The sequence below is a fragment of the Ctenopharyngodon idella genome, chromosome 5 (genome assembly GCF_019924925.1).
Source record: "Ctenopharyngodon idella isolate HZGC_01 chromosome 5, HZGC01, whole genome shotgun sequence".
In the NCBI taxonomy this organism is placed as follows: Eukaryota; Metazoa; Chordata; class Actinopteri; order Cypriniformes; family Xenocyprididae; genus Ctenopharyngodon; species Ctenopharyngodon idella.
In genome coordinates, this window is record NC_067224.1 from 10,213,217 (window position 1) to 10,225,520 (window position 12,304).

The window sequence follows — 12,304 nt, forward strand, 5'->3', positions numbered from 1 at the left end:
GAGCGAGGATCGCTCTAGCCATTTGCTGAAAATCGACTGATGCTCTGTTTCTTTGGATCAGGGTGGCTTACTTTCTCACAGCTGTGCTGTCAATCAGAGAGCTGCTCTGTCGCTGTGTTCCTCTTTCATGCTTTCAGCAGGGATTAACGTGGGGTAACTATGGCAACAAGTAATTTTAGACTTCATTAATTCAGTGTTTCCTTTTGTTTTCACAAAATTATTTTTCTATGAGGAATTCGACAGAAAGTTTTTGAACTGGTTTGATTCCTAAACAATTTTATCTTGTTGCTTCAAGAAAAAATATTTTAAATAATTGTCTTTTCTGAAGTTGCTCATTTAGATCTATTCTTTCATGTGTTGTGTGTCTAGCCACATCAATATTTGTATAGTCTTCTTAATTAATCAGACATCCCAAAGTCCTAATTTGAAACCAACATGGTGATTTTGACATCTAGTTATTAACTTTCTGCTGCTTATTTTGTAATGAATTATAATTATAAATTGAAAGCTGTGACTATATTTCATAAAGCCCTGGCCAAGAGTGTTTGTTACCGAGTATACCAGTGCAAAGCTTTGCAGGATGACCTCTTGGCAACAGGACTGACTGTGACAGAGCTGCTAGTGGGCGGTAATTAGAAATCATGGGGGCGAGGAGCGGCTGAGAACATGAGTATACACACACAGATGCAGTGTACTAAAGGCACAGATGCCAAATGGATTCTTAATGATCAGACTATGATGTCATCCCTATTTACCACCAAACTGTTGAGTGAGCAGTAATGATCAGGGCTCTTCTTTAATGAGCAGAACAGTGTATGATTTCAAAGAAAGAGTATAACACTAAATGCTTTATGATATGGAAATATTAATAATGTATTATTATTGTTATTTTAAGTTAATACAGTTTTTAGATTAAATTTTATTTTTATAAAATTTTAATTTTGGAATGGTAGAGTATCAAAAATATTAAGCAGCACAAACCATTTTCCACATTGATCCATCACAGGAAAAATTTCATTTTTAAATTTTCCGGTCATTGACATGCGAGCACACAAGCCGACTATATAACTTGGTGCTTGGCAGATTATTGCTGAAGTGAAAAAATTATAGAAGTTTATTATTATGAAAAATGCATAAAAATACTATTTTTAAATTTTATATGAAATATATATTTTCCAAAACATGTTTTGGAAAATCAAAGCCAAATTTGAAGTTGATGTCTCAAAAAATTAGCTTTCAGTAAGATTTTGTTTGGGCGCAGTACCAAACGTTTCCAGTAGATGGAATTCCCTTCCATTTGTTTCAAATGCTGTCATTTTTGACCACAAACAGTACACGTGTGACTTTCAAGCATATTATCGTATAGTAGCATGCCCAAATCATTATTTTTTTCTTCTTCTTTTTTTATATATGCCATTTTTGTTGAAGCAGTGCTCACAGCAGCATATCGGTGAATATACTGGCAGTAGCAAGTTCCTGTACTCGCTCTGCAACAGCAAATATCAACAGCAGCAGGGGAATATTGGGAATATTCTGAGTATCATATTATATTTAAAGTTTGGATAATGGATCAGATGACCTAAATAAGATAAAATACAATGATGAGAAAAACTGGAGTATTTAGCTTGAGAGTTGCAGTTAAAGGAGCTCTGAGGAAGTGTGAGATATTCAAGTGTGCAATTTTCTCTTTTTCTCTTGTGATAATAAGCTGCAATGCCCTTTGAGAAGGTGTGTTGAGTGGAAAAGCGCCTTTCAGGAAGGATACATTAATATTCATAATTCTTTAGAACTGTGAAGACTATATTTACAAGAACATTTCTAATAATGACATTATCAGAACCTACTTTTAATTCAGTTTATTGAACAAAATATCATACAATGTCTTGGATATACATATATACAAATATTACATTGATAAAACATCACTCAGTCCTCAGTCTTCCAAACCACTATTTAATGCGCTTTAGCGCTTTAAGAAAATGTCAAATACACATCACCGCTTTCCAAAAATCTGAATATAGAAAGCACAAAAAAATAAGAATTTCACCTGGAAAGACATACTTTTCTCTCAGCACAAGAAAACTTCATTGTTAAAAAAACACAACTATACAATTTTTGCAGTTTTTAAGCAGGTATGAAATATACCTGAATTGACCTCCCTCAAAAGGTATTATAATGTGTTGTTCTATGCAAGAGTGAGACACAGAACAAATATAAGAAGCAGTGGCTCTGATTCTGGTGACTTCCTGTCGTCAGCAGTGCTCTCAGATAACATAGACTTCTGTCTTCTCTCCCAGAAGCCAATATGTTCTCATTTTGCCTTTACCCTGAAAGAGAGGAACAACACCAATCAATAGCATGCATCAATGAGCACTCATACAGCTCACTGGAGGAACTAATCAACAATGGGCAATATGCTCTTTCTTAATGAAAACACAGAGACAAAGGCAAAATTTACATTACATAGTTCAAGTGACCCAATTCCAACTTTTTCCTCCCATGTGGCACAGATCGGATTTGACCCACAAACGTGTAAGCAGGAAAAAAGCACATGTATTCCGATATTCTCCGATTAGTTTCAGGCCTCATTCATGGGAATAAATCTGATATGAATCGGATACATGCATTTGCCTCTGCCATGTAAGCATACAGATTGGATATTCCCGTCAATGTGAGTCGTACATCATTGAAAAAGTGACGGTGGCAAATGACGTCAACTCAGGTGGAAAACGATCACGATTACATTACTACATAGTCTTCTCAACCTGATGTTTTGCTGATTTTTTTAAAATGGTGTGGAAAGCAAGAGCTGGTATTATTATTTTGTCTGTGTCCATTGAATATCGCTCCATTTTTTCTTCCTTTTCAAGCCTAAACTTTTCCGGGTCAGTATGTCTATCTTGGGTTGTTAAGGAATAGTGTAAATGCAGATATCGGATATGGGTCACTTTTAAAAGATGTAAGCTGGTCGTTTAAAAAAATCGGGTATAGTCAACAAATCGGAATTGGGCATCAAGACCTGCAGTGTAAATGTGGCCATAAACTGAGCACTGAACTAAAGAATGCTGCACAGAAGGGTGGTGGAAGCTTGTCCTCTCTGGCGATCAAGAGACTATATGAAATGAAAAGACATCAACACAATGAAGCACTGCTAAAAGTTCAGATTTCACAGGACTTAAGTAGCATTGAATGTAGCAGATATTTTGTCATTTGAAAACATCATTATGATGTCTAACATAATGCCTATTAAAAAAAATCATAAAAGATTTTCTACAGGGATTCCTATTGGAAGCATCGTTTGGAGCTAATCCTCAAGGATTCAAACAGAATTGATCAAAAATCCACTAAGAATCGAATAAAATTTGGATGCACAAAAATCCTGCAGGATTTAAAGGGGTCATATGATTATATTTTAAAAAATCTTTGTTTTGATTATTGGGTGTAATAGAATAAGGCGACTTAAGCAGAACGTTTCTCAGTGGTACAATGTGTGTCTTTGTATGTAGCCTGCGTTGTACTCTCCCAGATTCAGGAAGCTGTCCTCTGTAAAATGCATTGTGCACAAGCAAACCGTTGGGGTTGTACTGCTCAGGAACAGCTTAATAATTAAATCTTAACCTCTGATTAACCTCTGAAAGCAAAAGAGGTTTTGCTTTTGCAGCCAAACACAGCGTCTCCACGACATGACGACAACACTTCATGTCACGGAAAGCTCACCTTCTTTCTTTGGGTATGCCTTTGGGAGGGCATTATGCTAATATTTTTACATTGTGAAATGGACATTTGAGAAAGTAATATCTGGACTTCGATCGAGGCATTTTAGGCAGGTCTGGATCAGTGTGCTCTGTTAGAATAAATCGCTTTGTAACTTTGCAGATCGTATACATGCACAAATAGACACATTACACACTAAAGGAAAAGGAAAACATAAAAGAACATCATATGACCCCTTTAAAATGAGTCATTAGATATTATTTAACCTTTTAGCAGAACTCTGCGTTTTAAAACACTGAAATATTGCCTTTAAATTCCATTTGATGTCCTGCAGGGGATTGATAATCAAAATAATTTGTGTTCTAAAATATCTAGTTTTATTTTTGTGTTATGCTGGAATCTATAAGAAAATTCCCAGTGAGATCCTTTAGAAAATCTGTACACATTCCTTAAAATTACTTGCACAAAATAGCTCACAGGAGCAAAATAAATAAATAAATAAATTCATTAAATAAATTCAAACATATATATACATATATATATATATATATATATATATATATATACACACGTTGTAATCACTTCTGAAAGCAAGCACAACTAGAGCTCCATACCTTCATCTCCACGTCTCCTCGCAGCTGGAGTTCAAAGTAGCCGAACTCGTCCAACACCTCTTTGGTGGCCGAGGACACATGTATCCTCAGAGCTGTGAAGGAAATGATAATCATAAATGAATAGTTAACCGAAGATGAAAATTATTTATCATTTAGAAAACATTTCTTTTTCTGTGGAACACAAATATTTTGAAGAATGTAAAATCTGCACTTTTCCATACAACATAAGCGTATAGTGACTATAGGGGTTGTCAAGCTCCAAAAAGGATATAAAAAATACCATGTTTTTTTAGTCGTTATTTGCAAAAACATTTCTTTCTGTGGTAGTTTAAAAATCTCATTCATATTTGCACATACTCAAACTCAAAGTATTTTGATGTCATTATTAGCACAACACATCTCAATGCACCAAGTTTTAATATGTGCAAGCACTATGAGACTTGAGGTGAGATGAACAGTAGCTTCAATTTTACCACACAGCTCCTGGTCACTGTATGCTTTGTTCAGAAAATTCTGCCTATTCTCTATTAGAAAGAAAGTCATTTGAGTTTGAAATGAAATGAGGGTAAGCAAACGAAGACAGAATTTTCATTTCTGAATGAACTATCCCTTTAAAAGTCACAGCCAATCACTGTAAGTGCACAGCTGTGAGTGACAAATGACACCGTGCTTGATAAAAGATGATTCATCACACTTAAGAATGACGACAGACACTCTACACAAATGGAGCCTATAGTAATGGGCAATCTGTCCTGTCTATAAGAAGAACAACATACAAGCTCCATAAGGTGTGGCCTTTAAGTGTGTGCATTAAGCTGTATACATGTTATAAATCAAAGTGGATACATGTTGAGTGTCCTTGTCACTAATTATTAATTATTAATGAAGCCCACCTCAGGAAGTGGTCTGTGAGTCGATACATGTGGTATGTCTCATGAACAACAGCTGTTACTTGTAAAAGGGTGAAACGCATATTCAAGTTTTATTCAACACTACTGAGCAGCTCTGTTCCAAACCCTAGTGAGCTGCCATCGCTGTCTACAGAGACAGCTACCTTCTAAGGCATCCTAACCATTACAGAAGTGACTGATTTTATACATTCTATATAGGCAGAAACTTTCATAATGATCATTCACATGCAAACTGCAAATGTCACGTGAAGTGCGTGAGAATATCAATTCTTTTGGGAGATTCCAATAGAGTTTTCTGTTAGCATGTTTCTAAGATAACAATATACAACTCACAAATGATGGATGCTATTTTCATCTTTACTTTTCAGAATACACTGCTGTTAAGAAATGTTTTGAGCACCAAATCAGCATATTACAATGATTTCTGAAGTCATATGACACTCGATTTGAAGGGGGAAGTGGGGGATGGCATCCCCCTTGTTGAAAAAAATGACAAAAAGCATCCCATCTGTAAAACCACCATCCCCATTAGATTAACAGTGTTGAGTATTATGTAAAACTAATCATGTAAATTAAATTGTGACTATATGACAATTAATGAACTATATAACAGTGATTGACCAATCAGAACTGATTGTATTATTGTAATGCGTTGCACACAGTCAAGCAAGGTTTCGTCATTTTTCGCTCTTGTTCAACAAGGCCAGAAGAACAGTTCAAGCGCATCTTTTGATGTTCTTTAATATGAAGAGAACAGACAGTATATTTCTTTGATTAGTGTTTAAGGACATTCCACAAATTGTCATTTGGAACTCATTTATTCCCTATAAAAAAAAAAAAAATGTTGATAATAATTAAACACTTCAGTGCCCTCTGAAGGCATAATTTTCGGTAGTTTGGCACGCAGGGACTGTAGGTGTGTCTATGTGTGTGTGTGTGAGAGAGAGAGCCACAATGATATAAATTAATTTTAATGAATAATGCCTATAATTTTATTCTACTCTTTAATTTAAAATTAGAAAAATTTATTAAGGTTAGCTACAGGAGCACAACCCCCCATGATCCTCCCCGCCTGTCCATGACCACACCATCTCCCTGGTCACCAGAGGTCAAATTGTAAAATAAAAATTCAAGGGAGAGTCTGACGCTGAAGACTGAAGTAATAACTGCTGAAAATTCAGCATTGCCATCAATACAGAAATAAATTACATTTTAAACTATATTACAATAGAACAAAAAAAGTTATTTTAAATTGTAATGATATATCACAATATTACTATTTTTACAATATTTTTCATCAAATAAATGCAGCCTTGGTGAGCATAAGAGACTTCTTTTTAAAAACATTTTTTTAAAACTTTACCAACCCCAATCTTTTGAACGGCATTGCATATGAATAATTGCCATTTCTCTCCATTCACAATTACACAATTATGCTGGATTCCATGAACCCAATGAAACTTTATTGACAATTGTACTCCTGCATCATTTCTCCTCCTCTGTTTGGTTGCAGTGTGTAACGGGGTATTCCAGAAAACAAGGTTAACTTACCGTCACATATACCCTGGACTCTCAGTTGGTTAACCCAAACCTTGCTTACTTGAGGTATGCAGTTTAAAAAAAAAAACGTTCCGTCAACCCAGAGTATGAAACTCAGAGTTAAAGGTGACCACACAAAGACATTCTCAACCAAGCGTGGAAACAGATGCTAAGAAGAAGCGTGCCATTCTTGTTTAATGGTGATTTACATTCTTAGTGCATATCACCATGCACCTACGGGGCAGTTCTGCAATCATTTTATATAAAAAAAAAAAATCAAAATCACAAAACAAAGATGTAGTTAACTTTAGTCATTTTTCCACAGTTGGGCCAAACTGTTTTCGTTGCTTAACCATTCCATTATGTGCCGATCGGTACAGATATGGTTTAATTTTCCGCTGTGGGGCTGATAACAGAGCTCTTTGGAAAGTAATAAAAATTTGTCAGTCGTTGCCTTGGTAATGCAAGAGTTTATAGACGTAAAGTGATGTAAACAGTGATTATGTTACAGAGGATGATCAGATATTTGTTTTTATTTTATTATTAACTTGTGTTAACTTCGCTCAAATAGCGCGCTTGGCCAGCAACAGAGAAACTGGTAGCCAGGCAACAGACAAGTGACCAATCCTGAGTAGCAACGTCACTACTAGAACTCTACCAGCATGTTAACCAACCGGTCAGCCAACCAATATTTCCAACCGTGGAAATATAACTGGAACCGTTCCTTGCCATTCTTAGAACCGGTCGGCCCGACGGTGGAAAAGTGGCTTTAGTTTCATGCTGCATTGTCATAGTCTGGTAAAAATTCTGCATTCTGAACAAAGATCAAAAAAATGTATTTTTGTCACCAACCTTCCCCTGTAGACTCCATGCGGGATGCTGTGTTGACAGTATCTCCAAATAAACAGTACCGGGGCATCTTAAGACCCACTACACCAGCACATACAGGCCCTGCTCAACAGATACACACACATGCAGCAGAGAGGGTGATTAATTCACTGTAGGAATCCAGTAACTACATATACAGAGTTCTAATGCTTCCTCAAAGGTTGAAAAAATCATCTCTATTTGAGAGCAACAACCTGCAATCAGATACGTTCCTTGCATCTCAACTGCACACACACACACACACACACGTTGGGTTTTCATGTTTTATGGGGGCATTTTATAGACAATGATTTTTATACTGTACAAACTATATATTCTATCCCCTAACCCTAAACCTACTCATCACAGAAACCTTTCTGCATTTTTACATTTTCAAAAAAACATAATTCTGTATGATTTATAATCTCTTTTCTTCATAGGGACCTTAAAATGCCCCCACAAGTACAAGGATTTCAGATATTGCCATATACGTATATACAGTATACTATATATCCTTTAATGGAAACATGAAGGAGCATTAATTGGGAAGACGACTAAGGTTTTACAGAAAAAAAGAAGTTTACAGAAAATATTAATCTATTAATTCTGTAAATATCCTTACATGGAGAAAATGTGTGATTTTTTTTCTCATATAAAATCTTCAATTTTAGGTGAAAAAGGGGAGACAAATTTGACAGCAACCTCTGAACACTTTCTTATAAATTACTGTACTAATATTCATATTCATTTGTTTTACACAATAACTATCTGTCCTTGCCATGGTTTTCTTAAAGCCAAAAAAGTACAATACTAAATGAACACATCAATGTCATTAAACCTAAAATGAATGAAATCTGTGAAACAGATACCTGTGTGGATTCCTATCCGCAGTCGTAGCTGATCGTTGGGTCTGTGTCTGATTTTGAAGGTTTTAACCTGTTCCAGTAAAGCCAAAGACATGCCAGCTATCTCACGTGCATGTAGCTTCCCATTCCGCACAGGCAGACCTGATACCACCATGTATGCATCACCGATCGTCTCCACCTAAAATGACAAGAACATGCACAAAGCCATCTGCAAAAAGTTTTTGCATATATATATATATATATGTAGAGAGAGAGAGAGAAAGAGAGCACTATATACTGTATATAGTGCATTATAAAGGTATTCATCTTTATGTATTAATATGATCAAAAGCACATTCCACATCTTATCGTGTTTGAGTTCATGCTTTTGAAGGGTATAACCATAGATAGATAATAAATATAATGTATAGTAACTGTGGTAACAATTATTTATGAAAAGATATAATGACTGCACTGTGAATTAAAAGACGCTCACCTTATATACATCAAAGTTATCAATGATGGCATCAAAGCATGTGTAGAGATCATTCAACAGTGTCACCACCTGAAGAGAGTCAAAGGACACTGTTAAGAGCAGAATTAAGCTGTGACTGACATTAGTATGACAACATGATAAAATAATGAAGGCTTTTGTAACAGATCATATTACTTGATGTTCAAGATGTCTCATAAAGCAATAAGCCATGGGAGGCTGTGTGTTATAGTGGTAGTACTTTTTTAAGCTTTATTGCATTAAATTACCAAAAAAAAATCAATAAATAAAATAAAGAATATATATGTATGTATGTATATATATATGATTGTTTTGTTGTTTAAAACAATTATAATAAACAATTTAATGTTTTCATGTTAAAACCATTAACCCACCCCAGTCCTCTCCCCCCATCCCATCCTTCTGGATGTATGCCCAGAAAGAGGCTTTACAGAGAGATATATTTGCATACATAGAACAGAAAAGATGATAAATTAAACATGGAGGCCAACTTCATTATGAGGTTGTCATGCTATAACCTTAATCACTGAAACATTGCAGGATTTTACCACTGCATCCTTGAACAGCTGTTGAACTGCAATGTGATCCAAACATTATGACGGTTCAGTGTTGTTGTCTGTATTTGATCTAATTTCAGAGTAACATTTCAAACTCAGTTAAACTATGAGTTCAGAATAATAAAAAAAAAAAAAAATAAATAAATAAATAAATCAACAATGGCCTCAAATGTCTCATAATTTAAAGGAGCATGCAAATTTTTCCACTTAAGTTTACCCCTAAAGAAATTAATACTTTTGAGAAACATACATCCATATATATATATATATATACACAGTGCTCAGCGTAAATGAGTAACATTTGAAAAGTAACATTTTAAAAAAATATCTTTATATAAACAAAAACTATTTCCAAAATGTTGACAAGACTAAGTTTAATATAACACCTGTTTAACTTATAACATGAAAGTAAGGTTAATATTATAACTTAGATTACACATTTTTCAGTTTTACTCAAATTAGGGTGATGCAAAAATGAGTACTCCCCACAACAAAAACTACTACATCTAGTACTTTGTATGGCCTCCATGATTTTTAATGACAGCACCAATTCTTCTAGGCATGGAATGAACAAGTTGGCGACATTTTGCAACATCTATCTTTTTCCATTCTTCAAGAATGACCTCTTTTAGAGACTGGATGCTGGATGGAGAGTGATGCTCAACTTGTCTCTTCAGAATTCCCCATAGGTGTTCGATTGGCTCCTGATCTGAACCCAATGAATCACTTTCACCCTGTTCTTCTTCAGAAATCCAACAGTGGCCTTACATGTGTGTTTAGGATCATTGTCATGTTGGAAAAGTGCACGACGACCAAGGGCACGGAGTGATGGTAGCATCTTCTCTTTCAGTATAGAGCAGTACATCTGTGAATCCATGATACCATCAATGAAATGCAGCTCTCCGACACCAGCAGCACTCATGCCAAGGACACTGCCACCACCGTGTTTCACTGTAGGCACCATGCATTTTTCTTTGTATTCCTCACCTTTGCGACACCATACAGTTTTGAAGCCATCAGTTCCAAAAACATTTATCTTGGTCTCATCACTCCAAAGTATAGAGTCCCAGTAGTCTTCATCTTTGTCAGCATGGGCCCTGGCAAACTCTAGGCAGGCTTTTTTGTGCCTGGGCTTTAGGAGAGGCTTCCTTCATGGACGGCACCCATTCATGCCATTCCTCTGCAGTGTACGCCATATTGTGTCACGGGAAATAGTCACCCCAGTTTGGCTTTCTACTTCTTTAGATAACTGCAGTGAACTTGCATGCCGATTTTCTTCAACCCTTCTCATCAGAAGACACTCCTGTCGAGGTGTTAACTTCCATGGACGACCTGGACATCTCTGTGAGATGGTTGCAGTTCCATCTTTTTAAAATTTTTGTACCACTATTGCTGCAGTATTCTGACTGATAAGTAAAGCTTTGCTTATCTTTTTGTAGCCTTCACCTTTCTGGTGTAAAGAAATTATTTTCTTTCTCAGGTCTTGTGACATTTCTCTTCCATGTGGTGCCATTGCTGACAGCATGAAATGGGAAAGGGTTTTAACACCCTTTTATAGTCAACTATCTGCTGGACACCTGTGTAATGAATAATTAGACTCACCTGTGGTTGAATTCTTGTTAAATTAGACATTTGTAGTCTAAAATTTAGCTTTGCTCCAGAGACTTTCAGTGAGGTATACTCATTTTTGCATCACCCTAATTTGAGTAAAACTGAAAATTTTGTTTTCTAACTTATATTATTAACCTTACTTTCATGTTATAAGTTAAACAGATATTATATAAAACTTAGTCTTGTCAACATTTTGGAAATTGTTTTTGTGTTCATTGAGATATTGTTTAAAATGTTACTTTTCAAAGGGGGTGTACTCAGTTACGCTAAGCACTGTACATATATATATATATGTGGATGTATTCCGGGGGATGGAAAATGAAGTTTTTGAAGGTCTTTAAATTTGCAAATTAAATTACATCCTCTTCTTTGCAAAACATTATGGAATGTCTGGCACAAATATATTAATACCCAAGCATTAAAGGAGAATACATGACCATCTTGGGGCAAAACTGGGGTTTGCAACCTCTCGTCAAAAAGAGATCATTGTGTCAAAATACATGGGAATGCAAAGGAAGGAATGCCTTTTCTGTAACTCAGACCGGAGAATGCGACAGTCTATATCTCTGTTTGACATTATGAAGGTCAGATATGTTGATTGCAATAGCAGTGATGCATAGTGCTTGCATAATCATAAAATATTGCAGGATAGTTGCATACTAAATATGGTTATATTCAGTCCAATCACAGATAAACAGATTAGACAAAATATGAAATATGTGCATTGATCATTCATTTTGTTTTTACTGAGTAAACATTCCCAGTGAAATATGCCAGATCACAGTAGTCTAATGCATGTTACACAACCTAGCCCACTGTTTATTTAAACATCTTATATTTATTAGAATAGTTACACAGAGTTTTTATCTAAAAATTAATGTGCAGACCTGTAATGGTGTACTCTCAGCAGACATTGATGTGAAGCCCACTATGTCGCTGAAATAGATGGTGACGCTGTCAAAGGCTTCTGCTTGTACGGTCTCCCCTCGCTTGAGCTGCTCCGCCACTGAACTGTGGGGAGAATTAGGTTACGATCAAGTGAACCATAAAATTATTTTCCATACACACATCCAAGTACAATAGCAGACATGCAGTAGCAAACAATCAGTTAGTTTAACAATTCACAGCTGAA

The 12,304-nt window shown here is 35.6% G+C and overlaps 1 protein-coding gene across 1 annotated transcript in view; it reads right to left on the minus strand.

The window, feature by feature from the left end:
• Window positions 1-1,841: 1,841 nt before the first annotated feature.
• Window positions 1,842-12,304, minus strand: part of npr2 (natriuretic peptide receptor 2) — a 51,590-nt gene continuing 41,127 nt past the window's right edge. Inside the window, exons 17-22 of the mRNA XM_051893881.1 lie at window positions 12,060-12,183; window positions 8,987-9,055; window positions 8,515-8,689; window positions 7,631-7,729; window positions 4,329-4,420; window positions 1,842-2,327 (exon numbers count right to left, since the gene is read on the minus strand). Coding sequence (XP_051749841.1) covers window positions 2,265-2,327; window positions 4,329-4,420; window positions 7,631-7,729; window positions 8,515-8,689; window positions 8,987-9,055; window positions 12,060-12,183 — 622 coding nt within the window. The 3' untranslated portion in view covers window positions 1,842-2,264. The remainder of the gene's footprint in view (window positions 2,328-4,328; window positions 4,421-7,630; window positions 7,730-8,514; window positions 8,690-8,986; window positions 9,056-12,059; window positions 12,184-12,304) is intronic.